This window comes from Vicia villosa, linkage group LG3 (assembly GCF_029867415.1).
Source record: "Vicia villosa cultivar HV-30 ecotype Madison, WI linkage group LG3, Vvil1.0, whole genome shotgun sequence".
Taxonomy (NCBI): domain Eukaryota; kingdom Viridiplantae; phylum Streptophyta; class Magnoliopsida; order Fabales; family Fabaceae; genus Vicia; species Vicia villosa.
This window is the reverse complement of record NC_081182.1, coordinates 119,329,540-119,348,640: the sequence shown is the minus strand read 5'-3', so window position 1 is coordinate 119,348,640 and position 19,101 is coordinate 119,329,540. Positions and strand designations below refer to the sequence as shown.

The 19,101-nt window shown below is 29.9% G+C and overlaps 1 protein-coding gene and 2 long non-coding RNA genes across 4 annotated transcripts; 1 reads left to right on the top strand and 2 right to left on the bottom strand.

The window, feature by feature from the left end:
- Nucleotides 1–2,897: 2,897 nt before the first annotated feature.
- On the bottom strand, nucleotides 2,898–6,413 carry LOC131662393 (uncharacterized). Of its 2 annotated transcripts, XR_009301540.1 has the most exons (4): nucleotides 5,251–6,413; nucleotides 5,049–5,144; nucleotides 4,511–4,590; nucleotides 2,898–3,052 (listed from the first exon to the last, which is right to left on the bottom strand). It is a non-coding gene; the product is annotated as an uncharacterized LOC131662393 (long non-coding RNA). The 2 variants fall into 2 exon arrangements; XR_009301539.1 differs by lacking the exon at nucleotides 2,898–3,052 and having other exon boundaries at nucleotides 3,940–4,590; nucleotides 5,251–6,408.
- A 5,269-nt stretch (nucleotides 6,414–11,682) lies between these two features.
- LOC131658873 (F-box protein SKIP23-like) lies at nucleotides 11,683–12,849 on the top strand. The gene has a single exon (XM_058928123.1). The coding sequence runs from the start codon at nucleotides 11,683–11,685 to the stop codon at nucleotides 12,847–12,849; it is 1,167 nt and encodes a 388-aa protein (XP_058784106.1).
- A 3,069-nt stretch (nucleotides 12,850–15,918) lies between these two features.
- On the bottom strand, nucleotides 15,919–17,522 carry LOC131656590 (uncharacterized). The gene is made up of 6 exons (XR_009300178.1): nucleotides 17,335–17,522; nucleotides 17,049–17,110; nucleotides 16,893–16,944; nucleotides 16,399–16,464; nucleotides 16,191–16,284; nucleotides 15,919–16,029 (listed from the first exon to the last, which is right to left on the bottom strand). It is a non-coding gene; the product is annotated as an uncharacterized LOC131656590 (long non-coding RNA).
- Nucleotides 17,523–19,101: the final 1,579 nt, after the last annotated feature.

The following is a 19,101-nucleotide window of genomic DNA, read 5'->3' as shown; positions in this document are numbered from 1 at the left end:
GGTTAAAAATGGATTTTAATTGAAATAATAAGGATAAAAAAGGAAGAAAAAGTAATAAGCTATAAGACATAAGCTAAAACGCTATTTGAAATAGCGTCTGGAAAATAAACTATAAGCTAGTAAAATAAGCTATAAGCTCGTGATGAAAAGACCGTTACCAAACGGGTCTAAATTATCATATGAGCTTATAAGACATAAGACATAAGTTATAAGCTCGAAAAGTTGTCTTCCCAAACAGAGTGGGTGCACTATTTGTTAGTTTAAATTTAGATTGTCTATTATTAAAATACTCTCCACGTGACCACGTGAGAGTTATTAGCTATATATGGACATGTATAGCTTTTATTATTTTATCAAGAGAAAAAGATTTATACATTCATTGTCAACCAATTATAACTTTGTATCAGAATAAATCACATTTTAAAACTGGTTTATCCATAACCATATTTTGTAACCGGTTTTAAAATTTATAACTGATTTTGAATATCAAAATAATTTTTTTATTTGAATTTTTTTTTACGGTTAGTTTTAAATTTGTATATTTTCGAAAAAAAAACGATTTTTCATATTTTTAAAAAAGATTGTTTTTTTTTCTATTTTTGAAGTAAAAAATTGATTTTCCATTTTTTTAAAACACACTCGATTTTCGAAAAAATTGGATTTTGTTTTTTCCAATAAAATACAATTTTCGTATTTATTTAAAAACTCAAATTTTCCATATTCTCGAAAGAACTCGCTTTTTTACGAATTTAAAAATAAAACCGTTTTTTTTTCATATTTCCAAAAAAATCAATTTTTCGTATTTAAAAAAAATGATTTTTTTTCTTATTTCCGAAAAAACTCAATTTTTTCGATAAAAATCAATTTTCCGTATTTTCGAAAAAATCGACTTCTCATATTTCCAAAAAAACATTGATATTTACTAGTTCAAAAAAAAAAACATAATCGAGGGCTTTCGCGAGGCGAATATACCGTGTTTTTCAGAAATTATAAACTTCATAACTTTTGATTCGTAACTTCTTTTCAAGTGCCGTTCGAAAGCGTTAGGAAGCTAGCGGAATTGTCTATATGATAGGATATGATTGGTTAGCACTTGATGTGTTAATTATGATGTTGTTGTGTGAATAACATATAATTATGTGTATGTGTGTGGTAAATTGGTGAATTGTGGATAACATTTGCTGATATATTATGTGATATGATATTCATGGAATTGTGTGAATGAATATATGGTAATTGGATGTATTTGTTGTGAATGGATACTTGATGTGTTTTGTACAATTGATGGATTTGCTGATATATTATGTGAGATGATATTCATGGAATTGTGTAAATGAATATATGGTAATTGGATGTATTTGTTGTGAATGGATACTTGATGTGTTTTGTACAATTGATGGATAATTCAATATGTAAATTATTTTGGTATGCGGTATGTTAAGATTGCATGGATAATCTTAATTGCATATGTTTTGGTGATAATTGTACATGCATTCATGGTGGCTTTGAAACATAAGCGGTGAAGCTTTGGATTCACATGGTGGCTTTGAAACATAGGCGGTGAAACTTTGGATTCACAATGATGACTTTATTCCTTTGTGGTTCGGAAGCGGTGAACTAAAGGTTCATATTTTTGGAGGGCTTTGATCTTGTCCTGATCTGAAGCGTGGCTCTAGTTTCGATCGGAAGTGGTGAGCTTGATACTCACACGGTACCTCATGCATTGAGTCACATTTATTACATTCGAGTCACATTGTGTGCTATGTGATTATTTTTGAATTAATGTGATTGTTCTGTGTGATAATTGAGAATGGTATTGTATGCAATGATTGTGGAACTTATTCAATTATGAAGTGTGATGAAATGATAATGCTATTGTATGCTATGTTCATTGTACATTACATTATATATATATATATAGGAGGGATATATTTACTCCAAGAGTAAGTTCATTACGTCAAAAAGTGTTTTTAATAGCGCTTTTTTAACCTTTAATAGCGCTTTTACACGCTATTAAAGCTCCCGCTATTATATGTTGATTATCTATAATAGCCTTTTAAAGCGCTATTAAATTCTTAGTCTTTAATAGCATTTCTACAAAAGCGCTATTAAATGCTTAGTCTTTAATAGCATTTTTACAAAAGCGCTATTAAATGCTTAGTCTTTAATAGCTTTTCTACAAAAGCGCTATCATAGCCTCGTTTTTATTATTTGTATTTAATAGCACTTTTATTACAAGCGCTATCGTAACCTTGTTATTTTTTTCTTCAAAACAAGCTCTTTTTATTTTACTAGCAGTACAAAAGAGGTTTTCATATGATACAGATGAAAATTTTCATCTTTCTCACATGGCGTCGTATATTTCTCATATGTATACACATATTCACAAAATTTTCAAAATAGAAAATTATTAAAACATGAATATAATATTAAGATAATAAATTGATATGCGAAATATAAATACTACATGACACATCATCATCATCATATATATATATATATATATATATATATATATATATATATATATATATATATATATATATATATATATATATATATATATATATATATATATAAATATATATAAATATATATATATATATAAATATATATATATATATATATATATATATATATATATATATATATATATATATATATATATATATATATATATATATATATATATAAATATATATATAAATATATATATATATATATAAATATATATATATATATATATATATATATATATATATATATATATATATATATATATATATATATATATATATATATATATATATATATATATATATATATATATATATATATATAAACGATAAAATAAAGTGTTTTTGTATATATGGTTGTAGTGTATGAGCTAATAATACATTTAACTATTTTTTTTTGTATGTATATAGGCCTGTATCTAACTTTTTATAAGTACAAACAGCCAAACATCCCATCTATCCTTGAATCTATAACACAATGGAAAGACTTATCTTCAGATACTCTGTATTCTCAATACCATGTTCCCCTGCCAAAACTAGAACATGATTTCTAATGAGATAAATAATAACTTAATATATGTTAACACTAACTATATATCTAGACTAATTAATTTAAATAATTAAAAACTTGAAGTTGAGATGAATTCAGCCAAAGTCTTAAGCACAATGGAAAGGCATCTAGCAGAAACTCAAAGTAGAACAATTAGAGACTTTATAGAAATCCAAGTCTTAAGCACAATGGAAAGGCAGCTAGAAATTCAAAGTAGATAAATTAGAGACTTTATAGAAATACATTCCCAGTAATATTATGCAAAAATTCCATATGATTATCTATCCCCATTATATAACATAAATCTGAACTTCTGGATTCATCAATAATGGAATTGAAACAGTAATTGTAATTTGTAACATATGGATTAAATATAATGTGAAAGGAGCCTACGTTTCTTAATGGACGAGACTATGATATAATTAGGGATCTTGGGATATGGAAGAACTTTTCTCAAGATTCTTTCTAGTTCTCACACTTGATGTTCTTCAACTGCCATATCTTCCTAAAGACGTCTAGCTCACTCTCCGGCATGTAAATATGAGAAGTTCTACTCAAGGTTTTAAATAACGGTCGAGGTTGCATTGTGTATATGTAAAGGCTTTTATGATTCTGGTGGGTACTGTTGTTGTGACACTAACCGCGGCCGTCGTGGTATGAGTTAACTACATTTTTCTTAATCATAAAAACGGTGAATAGAAGTATCGGTATCGGCAACTTCCAATACCATTTTGTTGCGGCCGTTTTTGCAATAATTGACCGGTTTTTAAAATCTTGTTTCTACTAAATAGAAAGCAATATAAAAGAATGAGATGTTAACCATACTTCATATGCATGTATAAATTGGAATACTACCTTCAAGCAATATAATGTTTATTCTACTATATCAGGGTTCACCAAGTCAGGTTGAATATCAGCCATGTTGGTAACACTAACGGTTACTATTACGCACTTGAATAGCCTAAAATTCCCGAAGTACCAAAGAAAGGTAGAGAACATCATAGAATTTCCTTTTACAGTTAGTATGGTAATATTAACAATAAAAAATTAGATGACAACTAGAAATTTTGGGTACATTTGAAGGAAAAAGTTAAGCCATACAATGGGTAAATGACCTACAGATGCATATTTATGAAATGAAAAAGTCAAATGATATTAAAAAGAAATGCATATATTGCTACAATTCATGTAGGCAAAATTGTATGACTAACAGATATGGACCGGTGCAATTTTCATACTAGGAAATATAGTCATTTAGTTACTAGCAAATTATATTTGCACTGAAAAAGAGATCGTTGTATCAATGGATGAGTCCCCATTGGTTACATCAGTTCATAAAGAGCTAGTTAACTTCACCTGTCAAGCACCATTGGTTATATGAATTCAAATAGCACTAGTTAACTTCAAGATGGCAAGGAGAAAGTCATAATCTCATGAAACTTACACTTTCGGGAGCATCCTGAAACTGAGAAATTGCCCGGCTAACTTTAGTTGATCCATTTGTACTGACTTACAAGTCAAGACCTGACGGGTTAAATACAAAAATTATTTGAATATCATCAATAACTCAGGCTGATTTTTTGCCTTATATTAAGTGTCTAAACATTAAATTTTCACTGAGAAATAACATGTCATGATTTAAAGTTTTCTGGAGTTAAGAAACTATAGTCTACATCAACATTTCATAGAAAAGTTCTCTGCCCATTTCAAACAGTATTCATTTGATGTTTTAAACAAAAGATTAAAAGTCATCAAATAATTTATTTATAGAAAAATACAACTCTATTTGATTAAATATAAGTCCTTTAGTTAAATTAAAAATGCTTCAAGGTCTTCCAAAGAAGCAAACAATGTGAAAAAAAAACTAAGATTTCTAAGGAAACAATTCTTTTGAAACAAAGTTAATGTCATTTTCAAGCATATGTAGATAAGAGTAAGACTATAATAAACACTTCAAGATTTTCTATTGGGATATAACTTACACTCCGCACACAAACCGATTTGATAGTTTTGTGATAACAACCAAATCCAGAACTTGTCATAGAAACTCATCATCATAGTTGAGTTTCCAAACCATGCTGCAAAAAAAACATTATAATGATTAAACAATCAAGTAATCATTTAATTCATCATCTCAATCATTTTAATATTATGCAAATACACACTAGAGAATAAACGACATACTGAAGTCAAAGTGAAATGGTCTGAGACACCATCGATCGAATACTGACTAAATCATCTGCTCATATATTTCTCTTGATCAATCAGGTCGGTATCAGGTCTTCCAAATAAACCACCTTCTATTACTCCCATGTAACATCAGACCATTCTTTTGTTTACAATCAATTTCTGTATACTCAAACAACAAGATTTTAAAATAGGTAGAAATATTTTCTTTAAAACATTTGAAACTCCAATGATGATCGATCTTGGGCCTCAGAATTAGAAACTCATTTTCCTCGTTGCACCTATAATGGCACAATCAATATCAATTTGACAAAAAACTAAAAAACACGTATATCTCTGTTTCTAAACTAAGTTCATATTTTGTTTCCCTTGTTTTTATCAAAACAACATCAATCATATCATTATTATTCCAAATACACGTTTTTGTATCATACAAATTCTCAAGATTACCTTGTTGCATTCACTTTGCTTACCAGTAGAGGTTGCTGCTTCACTTCATGATTAATAAGACGAACTAATTGTAGGACAAGAGATATATTAGGGTTGCTACATGTTTGTATGAGTGGATGGCGTGTAAAGCCTTGCAATTGCACAAACGAACAAGATCCAATGTCGCATTTTGTCGACCGCATCTCCCGGTTGATCGTAAACATTGATAAGAAAGCATAGACAATGGAGAATCGACTATTTCATGCGGCAAATATGGTTGAGATTTCTACTAATTTGGGGAATATTCTTAAAAAATGTTTGAGGTGTAGAAAATTACAAAGCTAGTCGTCGACGAGGAAGATGGTTTTAGGGTTTCAGATCCATTTCTAAAAACAAATTAAAAGATTTTTGAGTAACAGGTTCAATCAATTTTAGGGTTTTACTGGTTATTTTGGACTTTTGATTTTCGAGATCAATTGATTTCGATTTTAGGGTTTTTGCGTTAGAGAATGGAAGTTGAATTCCACGGTGAGAAGAAGGTGTCTGAGTTCGATGGAGAGAAAAATAAAGGAGATTTAAGTTGACTCAATAGAGAAGATGGTTTATGAATTCTAGGAAAGAAGAAGGTGAGTGAAAAATTGAGTTTTGGAAATGGTTGACGGTCACTACAGCAACCTAAAAAAAATGTGCTTGTTTATTTTCCAAAGTGTTTTTTTTTTTTAATTTAGAGAAAGAAAAAAAAATGTGACCATACTTTTCTAACTTAGTAAAACAAAAACACCAAAAATAGCGTTCATAAATAACGCTAACAAAGAGGAACCCAACAATAGCGTTTACAATGAAAGCACTATCAAAACCTTTTGTAATTTTACAGGATACCTTATGATAGCGACCGTTAGAAAAATGCTATTATAGGTCATTCATTGACATTTTTAATAGCCCTTTTACTAAAAAGCGCTATTAAATTAATGCTATTATAATCAAATTTGTAGTAGTGGTTATTATAACTTACTTCAAATCTAGACCATTGATTCTTCTCAATCTAATGGTTAAAAATAATAAGTAATTAAATGTGGAGAGAGAAAACTATTACTTATTATTTTTAACCATTAGATTGAGAAGAATCAATGGTCTAGATTTGGAGTAAGTTATAATAACTTACTCCTGGAGTAAATATAGCCCTCCTTATGATGCGTATTCTCACCCTTATGTTTGATGATGTTCATTGTGATATCGTGCAGGTTCCGAAGAGTTGTGAGCTTGTCCGAAGATTTAGTCGAGGAGCTTTTGATTTATCGTTTTGATTAGGCATTGAGTCAAATGCTCTGATCATGTAACACTTGGGGGGTTTTATTTGAACTCATGTTTATTGTTTGAATATTGTTATCTTGTTTGTATTTGACATGATAATTTAGATATGTGGTTGAAGGCTATGTTGCCTAGATTATTGGATTTCATATAGCATAGTTGATTATGTTATTTTGATTTGGTAGATGGATATAGTATGAGATATATTCATTGAAATTGTTTGAGTTTTATTTTTCCGCGTGCGATATGCATAATTAATGAAACATGAAGTTTTCAAATTGTGTTATGGAATAATCAGATGCATGTTATATGTTGGTTTTGAGTTTTCATTGTAGTGAAAACAACATGTGACACCTTTTTTATTTTATGCATGTTAATACTTTGTGTATATTTATATTATATTTGGGGTAAGAAAAGGGGTGTTACACATATGTCTGAGGAAAATAAGTGTAACACCCTATATTTTCTAATTTTAATTTAATCAGAAATTAAATTATTATTTAGAATTATTTAGTATTTTCGTTGAACTAATTGGAGGAATTATGAAATATTGGTCTTTGGGTCAAGTGTGGTATTTAGTAATGAAGGGGTGTTAAGTTGTTGAGCCCATTACTAAATTATGTTATGTTTTCATAAAACAATGAAATAAGAGTAAATTTAGAAATAGAAGAGGAAAACCTAAGAGGGAGAGTAGGAGAACTCATGGACAGGACCATTTTCGTATTCATGGTGTAGCCCTCACAAAATGAGTCATAACTTTCTGCTCGTAGCTCCAAATCAGTTAATTCTTGAAGATTCGGATTCAACACGAAATTTCCTTCGATTTGATATATTAGTTCGTGCCAGGGAAGTTCTTGATGAGAGGGATAAGCGGGTTTGAAGATTGGAGATTCTGGTTGAATTTGGAGAAAAAGGGCTTACGGGTTAGATGGAGAAGAAGGGGAAAAGTCTAGATTTTTGGCTAAGGTAAGGGGGGACTTTTCCGATTAATTTCTATTATGCGATTATAGGTAATAGGATGGATTAACGTATGACTCGATTCGATTGGGTATATCGGGATTTGAAATTGTTAGGTTTAGGGAAACTTAATGAATTTGTATGAATTGATGATTAATAATGTGTTGTTTTGATGTATAATGATGTATGATGATGCAATTGATGATTATTTGGCTGTATATGATGTTTAGAATCAATTTTAGACCTTGAATGTGTGAGATTGCAGGGTCTGTCGCAGACTTGCGAATCTGTAAAATCACACGTCCGCTAAGCGGAGGGGGTCCGCTAAGCGGAGGTCCCAACGTAGTTTGCTTCTATCAAGGGTCGCTGGTGGTCCGCTGAGTAGAAAATTTTCCAAACTTAGAAATTACGTATCTTTTGATCCGTGTATCCTTTCTTGGTGCCGTTTTGGGCGTTGTAAAGCAAATTAAATATTTTATATGATGAATTGGTGATTGGGCGGTGGCTCGACTTATTTTTAAAATTGATTTAATTGCTTTGTGAAACGAAATATTGTGCATATGTGTAATTGTGTGAATATGACAATGTTTCAGTGATGATGGACGAATTGTAATTATTATTATTGGGATGATTGTGTAAATAATTTAATGATTGTGCATGATTTGGTTAATGTGACAATATGGTGAGGTTGTAATGATATAACTGTGATTTTGATGTTATATGTGGTGATTATTGTGATCGTATGATGATGATTGATTTTTTTTGAATGATGCATGATACATGTACATATTTGTTGGTGATAACTATGGTGAGTTATGGTGAGACGATGTGGTGCATCGGATCGGTGATGTTTTTAAGTATGTTATATGTGTGCATTCATTCATATGCATTCGGCGATGGATCCCGATGATGTTTGGATCGATGGTGGACATAATTTCCATTGTGCGGAATTTATGTCGGTGGGCCGTATCTCGATGAGGCGTAGATCAGTCAGGTGGATTAATTCCACGAATTATTGATACCATATGCATAGTGTCAGTTGGTCATATGCATCTTTGTCATAACATGATTAAGTTGATTTCAGTGTTATGTTTGGTGTTGTATTTGTTGTGATTGATGAATGATAATTGAATATCTGAATATATGCCAAACTGGGTGAATGATATATTATGATGTTTTATTTCTTATGAGTGCATAACATTGATTAATTGATAATGAGACTCACCCTTACTTGTTAACATTTTTCATATTGAGGAGTAGCGGCATTAGTGCTCGATGAGGATGACTTGTAGAGTTTATCCGTTATATTGGTCCGAGCCGGTGTCATGCTCTGATATTGTAACACTGGGGGAACGCTAGTATAGAGTTTTGATTATAATTCTATCTATTTGTTTTGGATTTATTTTGTGGGATATTGCATAGATGATGTTATGCTTATCCGTTGAAGAATGTTCCACTGTGTAGAAACATGATTATGACGATTTGATGACTTGTTCCTAAGTGTGGCATGACAATTGACTTATAATAAATTGATTTATTTTAAATTGTGGCACCCTTGTTCTAATGTTTTACTCTGAATTTTGTATAATTGTCGTAGGGTTTAGAAGGGTGTTACAACAAGCTTCTCAAATAAAGAGACAATCACTTGCTGCGGAAAAGATCTTGAGAAATTGCTGGAGAAATAATTGCTGTAGAATAAGGTTTTTCATCCATTAGATAAGCCATCCCCTGAGGAAAAACAAGTCCAAGGATGTAAATAAACGTGCCATCTCGTCATATAGGTTTCCAACTATCACGACGAAAAATTCAAAGATCAAGCTATCAGTTAACTTGAATTGCAAAAAAGCAAGAGTCGCCACATATTCTCGACCATTCTGCACCTATAAAAAGCTTATATTATTGGATTGTTGTATATACGAGTTTAGATCTAAGGATATATGTTGGCGTCTTTTCACGGTGGTTCGAGAGCCAAGTGGAAGATCGACCGAAGTTGAATCAGAATTAAAAGTATTCAAACACCACAGATATGAGATCTTGACTTTGTAGGTCCTCTATTTCTTCACATGAGACTCTTTCAGATTTTGGATCTGCGAAGCAGACTTGACCTTGTGAAAATCATAGGAATCAGAAGTCGTTTCTCACAGATGGTGCTGCTATTCTGTGGTGGAACCAGAAATAGATGAGATTTCGGAAGCTACAATGATTCATGGGACTAACATCCCGATCTGAAGGTTGTGATCATGACATATCGTGAATCAAATGAGTTGATCTTGAATTGGTGTTGCTAACCTCTGGTGCGATAGACTTTAGGGGTTGCTTGCTTGGTTAGCACTCCAATGTTAAGTTATTTAAGATTCAAGATAATCGTGTGAAAGTGAAAATAGAAATTGTGCACTTGAAAATCTTTTTTGAAAGTATTTATACTTTGAGCTTAGTGAAGATTAGATAAGTAGACTTGTCTTGCACAAAGCATTAATATTATAAAATATTATTTAATAATAAGTTTAGAATAATATACCAGTATATCAAAAATTAAAATTACAAACAAACAAAATACTAAAAATAAATAGATAAATTTAACCAGTAAATAGTTCTAAAATAAATTAATTACCAACCAATAATAAATTGATGGAGTATTAATAAAATTAAATAAATATTAAAGTATATAAATGCAGTTCGATTTAGACCATTTTAAAAAAATTAATCTAAAATTTGACCCAATATGAATAGTTTTCATAAAAGAAAATTCAAATACATCCAAAATTATTAGTTTTTTTTTTAATTTTTTTGTATTTTTAAATTAATTTGCGGTGTTTATTTGGATTGGTTTAGATTTGACTACTCTAATCTATATCATAAGAAAAAATTGTTTATAAAATTATTGAATAATCCATATACTTATTTATATTAGATAAAATATATTAATTATGTATTTTTAAATTCTAGCTCCACTTATAGAAGTTGATATTTGGATGTTATCACTAGAATTTGAACTTATGTAATCGCGGTTGTATTAGAATTTAAATTTATGTACTCGCAGTTGTAGGTGTGTTTCTAATAGTTATTCAACTTTTATATGTATGATGTGTTTTATTGAGTAAGAGGTTTTTTTTGTCAATTAACTTTTTAACCCTCGGCGACAAATAGAGTAAAATGGTAAAAACAAAAATTCTACAATTTTATTTTATTTTTAAAATAATTCTACAATTTTATTAGAAAAAAAGAAAAAGAATACAAATTGAAAATCAATGTATTATTAACATATCAAACTGCAGCAACAACTAGAATTTCCCTTTTTAGTGGAGAAAGTTTCGTTGATTATAAACAAATTTTAATAAAATAATCAATAAATAAATGTATGAAATTACTAAATCTAAAACATATCCGTGACTAGTTTAAAAAAAATATGTTTATTTTGTATCTTTAACTTATATAAAAATCTCAAACATAACTATATATATTTGAATATTTGATTGAGATACATTAATGTGATTGACCTAAATATAGCAACTACCATATCAATTGTAGAGATTTTCTCTAACAGAATCTCTGATTTTTTGGGCATCCTAAGATAATAAAAATTGGAATTATTTAATATAAATATATCAAACACCAAGAACAATGTACGATTTTCTGATTTTCTGATATTTTAACTACTGTTTTTTCTTCTTCTTACTTTCCGAAGAAAAAACAAATAGCCTTTCTCTTTTCTTATACTTGTTTTCAGCATTCAGTATGCAAATAGATTGGAGGAATTTAGAATCACTTTCTTTAAGTTTGATTTTTGATAAGTTAGTAGAAACTATTGATCACATCTCTTTCAGCCGCGTATGCAAAAATTGGTATTCTATTGCAAAGTTTAACTATCAAAATCGACAAATACAAAATAATGTGTTACCCATGCTTATGATTCCAACAAGAAATAAGAGCAGGACAGAAAGAAGTTTATATGGAATTTCATGCAAAAAAGATTACAAACTCAAACTACCTGTACGTAGTAACAAGAGGCTTTGTGGTTCAAGTCATGGTTGGTTAGCCAAGGTGGATTATAGTTCTCAAGCTACGGGTATAACACTCCTCAATCCTTTTAAAGATGGGGCATCCATCACTTTACCACCCCTTTACTTCTCGAATGTGTTTAGAAGAAAAGAACGTTATGAGTATGATGTACATAAGGTTGTTTTATCTACTAATCCTACATTTAAGCCACGGGATTTTGTAGTTGTAGCAATTTACACTATGTGGAAACATCTTGCTTTCCTAAAAGCTGGACAAAAGAATTGGACTTATATTCATGATATTCATGACGTCTTCAATATCTTCAATGATGTTATATTCTACAAAGACCTAGTCTATGCCGTGGGACATTCGAATACCATTATCTCTTTTGATTTTTCTTATTTAAAGGATGAAAAGGTAATTCCCAAAGTTGTTTCCTTGAAGGAAGATGATTATGCTGATCGAACTTATCTTGTAAAATCATTAGAAGGTGACTTATGGCTTGTAAGAAAATTTATGGGGTATCCTGGTGACGAAGATGATGAAGATAATGTTGAACCTAGTAATGGTGCGAAAAGATTTGAAGTATATAATTTGGAATTGGATCTTCAAACCGGTGAACTTATACAAATGTTAAAAATTGATAGTTTAGGAGATAATGTCTTATTCGTGGGTGATAGTGATTCTATTGCTGTGTCAGCTTCATATTTCTCTAGTTATCTTCAAAAGGATTCAATTTATTATACAGCCGATTTTTACGGAGACACGCTACCTTATCCTAACGGACCATTTGATATGAAAATCTACAATGTAAAAGAGGAAAAGTTTAGTGAACACTGTCCTTTTCATCCTTGGTTTAGACGAATGTCACCTGCAATATGGATTATTCCACCATTTCAATGAGATTGACATCGTCAGATTAAAGTATGATATTTTGTTTATTGATCCTGTTACATTACTATATTGCTCTTGGCAAAGATTTGTGTGTATTGCTATTTAAGATTTTTATAATAATCCTATATTTTAAATATTTTAGTTAAGTTTTATCTTTATTTCAATTCTGTAATTTTAATTTTTGGAATTGTATCAAAGAGAAGTAATGAGTTATGCATTATTAAAATTTTTAATCCGTTAGATTACTTTTGATAAGAATGCAAGATTTTTAATTGATAATAAACAATTCAATTAGCATTGAATCATTGGCCTTTTAATTTCAGAAATTTAAGGAATGATTTGAACAACATTATAGTTATGAATTCAATCTTAAAATTTGAATCAGTAAAGCTGCCAACAAACAATAAATCCCGCATCATATGAATAAGGATTTAAAATTTAAGGTATTTTAAATCCATAATATATAAAAAAGAGAAATTTGATGAAAAATAGATTTATTAAAATAATGAAGGGACTTAACAAAACAACTTATTCTTTCTTTTATTATTTTGAATGTATATATGATTACATCAAATAATGTGGGTCTCGTACAAATTTAGTGTGATTCATACAAAACTTTTAAATATTAGTTTAAAATTTCCATATTATTTTATTACTAAATAGTTCTTTGATTAATATAATTTATTTATTTTTAAATATTGATTTATGCATCTAAAATTTGAATTTAACTTCAAATTATTATAAATAATTTTTTAAATTTACTTTTTTATTTTAGTTTTGATTTTTTTTAATCACATTGTGAGAAAATAAAAATAAGTATAGTTTTGAGAGATTGAACTCTGGACCATTTTTTAAACAAATACACTCAATATAGTTTTCTTTTTTATACCATTACATACAATTAGGGATGTTCAAATAAACCGGTTATTGGATTTATTCATATCCATATCCATATCTGATTATTAAAAACCGGTTAATTATCAATATGGTTTTAACCAAATCCATATTTTAGATATATTATTAATATAGTTTTAACCAAATCCATATTTTGGATATCCATATCCAACATAAAAATTAAATTGGTCTATTATTTTTAAATCACAAAAAAATATAAATTTTTAAAATATTTTGTAGAAAGAAAAAAAACATAAAAAATGAAAAATCGAGTTTTTCGAAAGTTCGAAAAAATCGAATTTTTTGAAAATACCAAAAAAAAACGAGTTTTTCGGAAATACGAAAAAATTGAGTTTTTTTGAAAATTTGAGTTTTTTTTTTAAATACGAAAAAATCGAGTTTTTCGAAAATACGAAAAAATCGAGTTGTTTGGAAATACGAAAAAAATTGACTTTTTCTAAAATAAATGATAAATAGAGTTTTTCTCGAAAAAAATGAAAAATTGAGTTTTCGGAAACACGAATAATTGAATTTTTCAGAAATATGAAAGAACGAGTTTTTTCTGAAAAAAATGAAAAATCGTGTTTTTTTTTAAAAGACAAAATAATCGAGTTTTTTTGAAAAATAAAAAAAAATCTAGTTTTTTCGGAAACACAAAAAAATTGAGTTTTTTTTCAGAAACACGAAAAAATCGAGTTTTTTTTCGGAAACACGAAAAAATCGAGTTTTTTTTGTAAAAACAAAAAATAGAGTATTTTGAAAAAACGAAAAATTCGAGTTTTTTTGAAAAACCGTGTCTTTAAAAAATATGAAAAGTCGATTTTCCAAAAAAAATAAAATTTAATTACTTAATTTAAAATTAAATTTTAAAAATGAAAATTTTAAATTTAAAACCGGTTATAAAATTTGGTCATGGATATAACCGATTTATAACCGATTTTGAAAAAATAAATCCGGTTATGAAAATTGGTTTTAAAATCCAATTATAACAAATGGATAATATATGAATATGGATTGGTTATGGACAAAAACCGTCCATGAGCATTCCTACATACAATGATTAGAATAGACTTTACACTGCTTGCATGGTTGAGCACAATAAGGCTTTATGTTTTGATTTGTGAAAAATTGAATGAATCTACGCATTTGCCTTATTGGTTATTTATTGAATCAGTCATCTAATCGAGAGTCAATGGAGAGATTGATTATAAAACCTACAAACTCAATTACACATTAGTTATTATCACTAATGGAGGGATTGGGCTAAGTAATCTCTTTTATGTAGGAGAATTGGTAAATCCCTAGGACAATGAGTACTTTAGTTATTATATGATAGATTTTTATTTGCATCACTTAAAAACGTGGTTTGTTACGTTCTCCTAAAATATACAACAATGAGGAAGTGAAGCGAGTTGATCACATGTTCGCCACATGATCTCACCACTTATTATTTAGATATACTTTATGTTATTTAATAGTTAGAGATTTTATGCGTCTAGTTGATGGGACATATCAAAGATATTTCACTTCATAGTCCTTTCAACACTGCATGTAAGAGCGAAGTGATTAAGTGAGAACATTATGGTCCCCAATGATCAAGCCCAAAGATTGTAAAGACAAAGTGATTAAGCGAAAATATTATGATCCATAGTACCTCAAACATAAGACATGTAAGAGAAAACTGACTAGGACGCCAACGAAGGAGATGCCAACTGGCCTATTGATCCTTGTGTGTAACGGGTAACTTTTGATTAAAGGTTAGTGAAATGATTAAAACTATCTTGGGAAGGACCAAACAATTTAGGACATGTGGGATCTTTAATGGCAACTATGTGTACTTCACCTAGGGCTGGACAACGGGCCGGGTTGGGCGGTTTCGGACCCAAAAGCCTCACCCATCCCAACCCGCGGTTGAACCCTATAAGCCCATGTCCGCCCATTTTTTAATCGGTTTGGACGGGTTGGGTTACGACGGGTTGCGGGTTAATACAAACGGTTTAATCAGGTTATTGAGTCATTTTTGGTTGATCCCAATAACACATTTTGAGCTACGAATTACTAAACTTAAATCTATAAATATATACAAGAACAAGAATGTCTTGCAGTGAGTTTGTGTTGTGGATTTAATACATACAAAATGAAAAGTTATATAGTAACATAATCACAAGACAATTCTAGTTGTTGTCAACTATTTGTCCCCATCAAAGCAAGGCTAGCCAAACTAGAAAAGAAAAACCACGTTCTGGTCCAAGTAGAAATAAACAGAGTGTTTTCTTTCATGAGTCACATAGAAACCTGCAAAAAGAAATAAAATTTACATGAACATTCCTTAATTATTATCTTAGTTTGTCATTCTAATCATTGAAACACCCTATAAAAGAATATTAATTAGGCATAGCATTTATGAGAACCAAACAATTATAATATGTTTTAACAAATAAATATCAACAATTCACCTTAAACATCTCTTGACTGGATCCCTCATTATAAAGCATCCGAGCAATTATCATTCTTCATCAAACAAGTTTTAGTGGACAAAGCATTCCATGTCTAGCACAAAAATTCAGCAACCCAATTAAAAATCAAAATGAGTAAATAATTGTATTAGTGCTTGTTCTGTTATGGAATGGTAAGAACTGTCAGAACAAATAACAGCCAACAAACCTTAAGGGTTATATCTGAAGAACAAGAAACGAGTGTGTTGTCACCGACAACAACAACATTGTTAACCTGCAAAGAACAATAACGAATTAGAAGCATCAAAGCAAGATTATTTACAAGCAACAGTTGGCATTACAACAACAAACAAGCTAATAATTTCAAAGATACTGAACTAGACTTTTTTTCCCTTCTGGACAGCCATAAATAACTCAGTGAAAGGTGCTCTTAATGACTTGGTTCTACAATTAACACATTTTATCCTGTTATGGTGTATGCTCTAGCAATAACCTGTTATGCTTTATGCTCCAGCAATAATAATGATGTTTGCACATGTTCTTCAATTAAAAATACAGAATAGATAACAAAAAATAAATGTCTCAAAGCTAGTTAAATAACATTGCTTTGTACTTACCTTCAAAGTTGTGTTCATCAATTAAAAATACAGAATAGATAATAAAAAAGTAAGAAATAATGAAATGAAAGAGAAAGAAACTCACACATCATTTTCAATTTCAAGAATGGTGTCCTACAGCCATATCTTCATGGGTTCTGCCATGTACATTAATCAAACAATCCAGAAAAACATTAATAAGTCCAAAGAACTAAGAAAAAAAGCGAAATTGTCATTTTCATAAACGCACTTGGAAACATACTTTTGAAGAGGTCCGACATGCCGAAAATGTTACCCTTTTGGACAATCTTTGTTACCAACAATCTGTTAAACGAAGAGGAGAATAAATTAAATTAAGGTTTAATCAAATTCCTACATAGAAGAACAATACAAATAGATATTTAAAATAGATAACAAAGTGAGAAATCAAAACTCCCAAAGGTTTAATCAAATTCCTATATAGAAGAACAATACAAAATAGATATCTGAAACCCTAATGAGCAAAACCTAACCATACAAAACTTTAAAACCGAATCAAAACCACAAACCTGAAACTTTTGCAAGTAGAAGAACAATGGTAGAACAAAGTAGATCAATGGTTTTTTGTGAAGGTCAGTGAGAATAACAGAAAGGGTGACTTATAGTTGTGGTGAGTGATGAGAGATGAAGAGAAATCGTGGTTGTTGAGAGAGAGGAGAAGAGAACTAAAAGGATTTACTCTGCTAGGGTTTCGTCGGATCTGAGAGAGAGAGAGAGGGGTTGTTGGTGATGAAATGAGGGCTCTGGGTATGTATTACCACTAAGTGAGTGGAAATCCCAAGTCGTTACATTCTATGGGCGGGTCTGGTTACCCGCGGTTCAGTTTATGTTACCCGGGCCCGCCCACTAAAACCCCCTTAAACCGTTAATTTAACCCGCCTAACCCGTTGGTCTGTTTGAACCCGCCCAATTTCCTTTTTTTTTTTCGGTTTTGGGCGGTTTGGACCGGTTCAGCGGTTCTTGTCCAGCCCTAACTTCACCCTTCAGTGGAAAAATTGAAACCATTAGTTTCATCTTCAATAGTGTAATTTACCTTTTATTTTATCAAAACTAAAACTAATTAGGATAGGGAGAAAACTTACCTACAATTTCTTAGGTGTGGTTTATGCTATTCATCAATAAAAATATGACAAGTGTACTTTAACATCATTTATGGAGTGAAAATAGGAAAAAATTACATATGCGTAAGAGGAAATGATACACTTGTTATATTGTCATTGGAAAGTAGTACAAACCACGCCTAAGGAATTGCATCGAAGTATTCTCCATAAGAATTATAAAAATAGTATTAAAAAAAAAACTATTTTATAAAATTTCAAAATTATTGAAAATTAAGTATTGATTTAAATAAACGAAATTAAAATTATAAAAACTATTAATAGAATTTTTTTCATTTAATCTTATAATTAATTATTACAATGAAAACACAATAAAAAATGGATTGAATAATATATAATAGCATTTATTGTAATTAAATTTAAATTACAAGGTTATGTATAAGATGAGGGTTCAATTAAGTCCCTCACCACCCTCTAAAAATAGCCATAGGATTAAATGAATGCTTAAGATCTATTATGATACACTTGAGAACATGTAAAATTAGCTATATGTGATTTGTTTTACACAATATCAAAAGTTTTTTATATGATGTCAAAAATATTTTTACTTTTGGTACGATTTGTGTTTCGTACAATCCTAAACATCTGTAGTATTTCAGTATATCTATCTCTCCACCTTTCCATGTTTTCAATTTTTCCCGTCATTTTTTCCGGCGGTCACCGTTAGAAGCAAAGTACACCATGTCCAATTTTCATAATTTCATAATTGACGCTTTATAAAGCGACACCAAATTCTTAATCCCAAATTCTCATTCATCTCTCTCAGTCGCTTTTTTCTCCGATCAGTTTCAGTTTTTATGGCAATTTCAATCTATTATCGGCGTTTTCCGAGCAAGGGTTTTAATTGTCGTTCAATTTTCTGGTTTGGTAAGTTTCTTCAATCGTAATATTTTGATACTCCTGTTTTTGCTGGTTTTCTTCCGACAGGAAATTCCTCTTGAATTTGAATTTGATTTGGGGTTTTCTTTGTTGGGTTATAGTTTGGATTTCACAGCATTGATTGGCCTTATTTCAACCTCTTATATTACTGTCAGGGTAAGCTTTTTTGGTTTATTAACTATTTTCTTTTACTAATTTTTCTGGTTTTCTTCCGACGAGAAACTCCAATTGAAATTTGCTTCAAATATGGGAGTTTATGGTGGGAGAATTTTTTTGACT

Bases quoted from the DNA above. Each gene is read 5' to 3' on its own strand.
- LOC131658873 (XM_058928123.1), top strand. From the start codon at position 11,683: ATGCAAATAGATTGGAGGAATTTAGAATCACTTTCTTTAAGTTTGATT.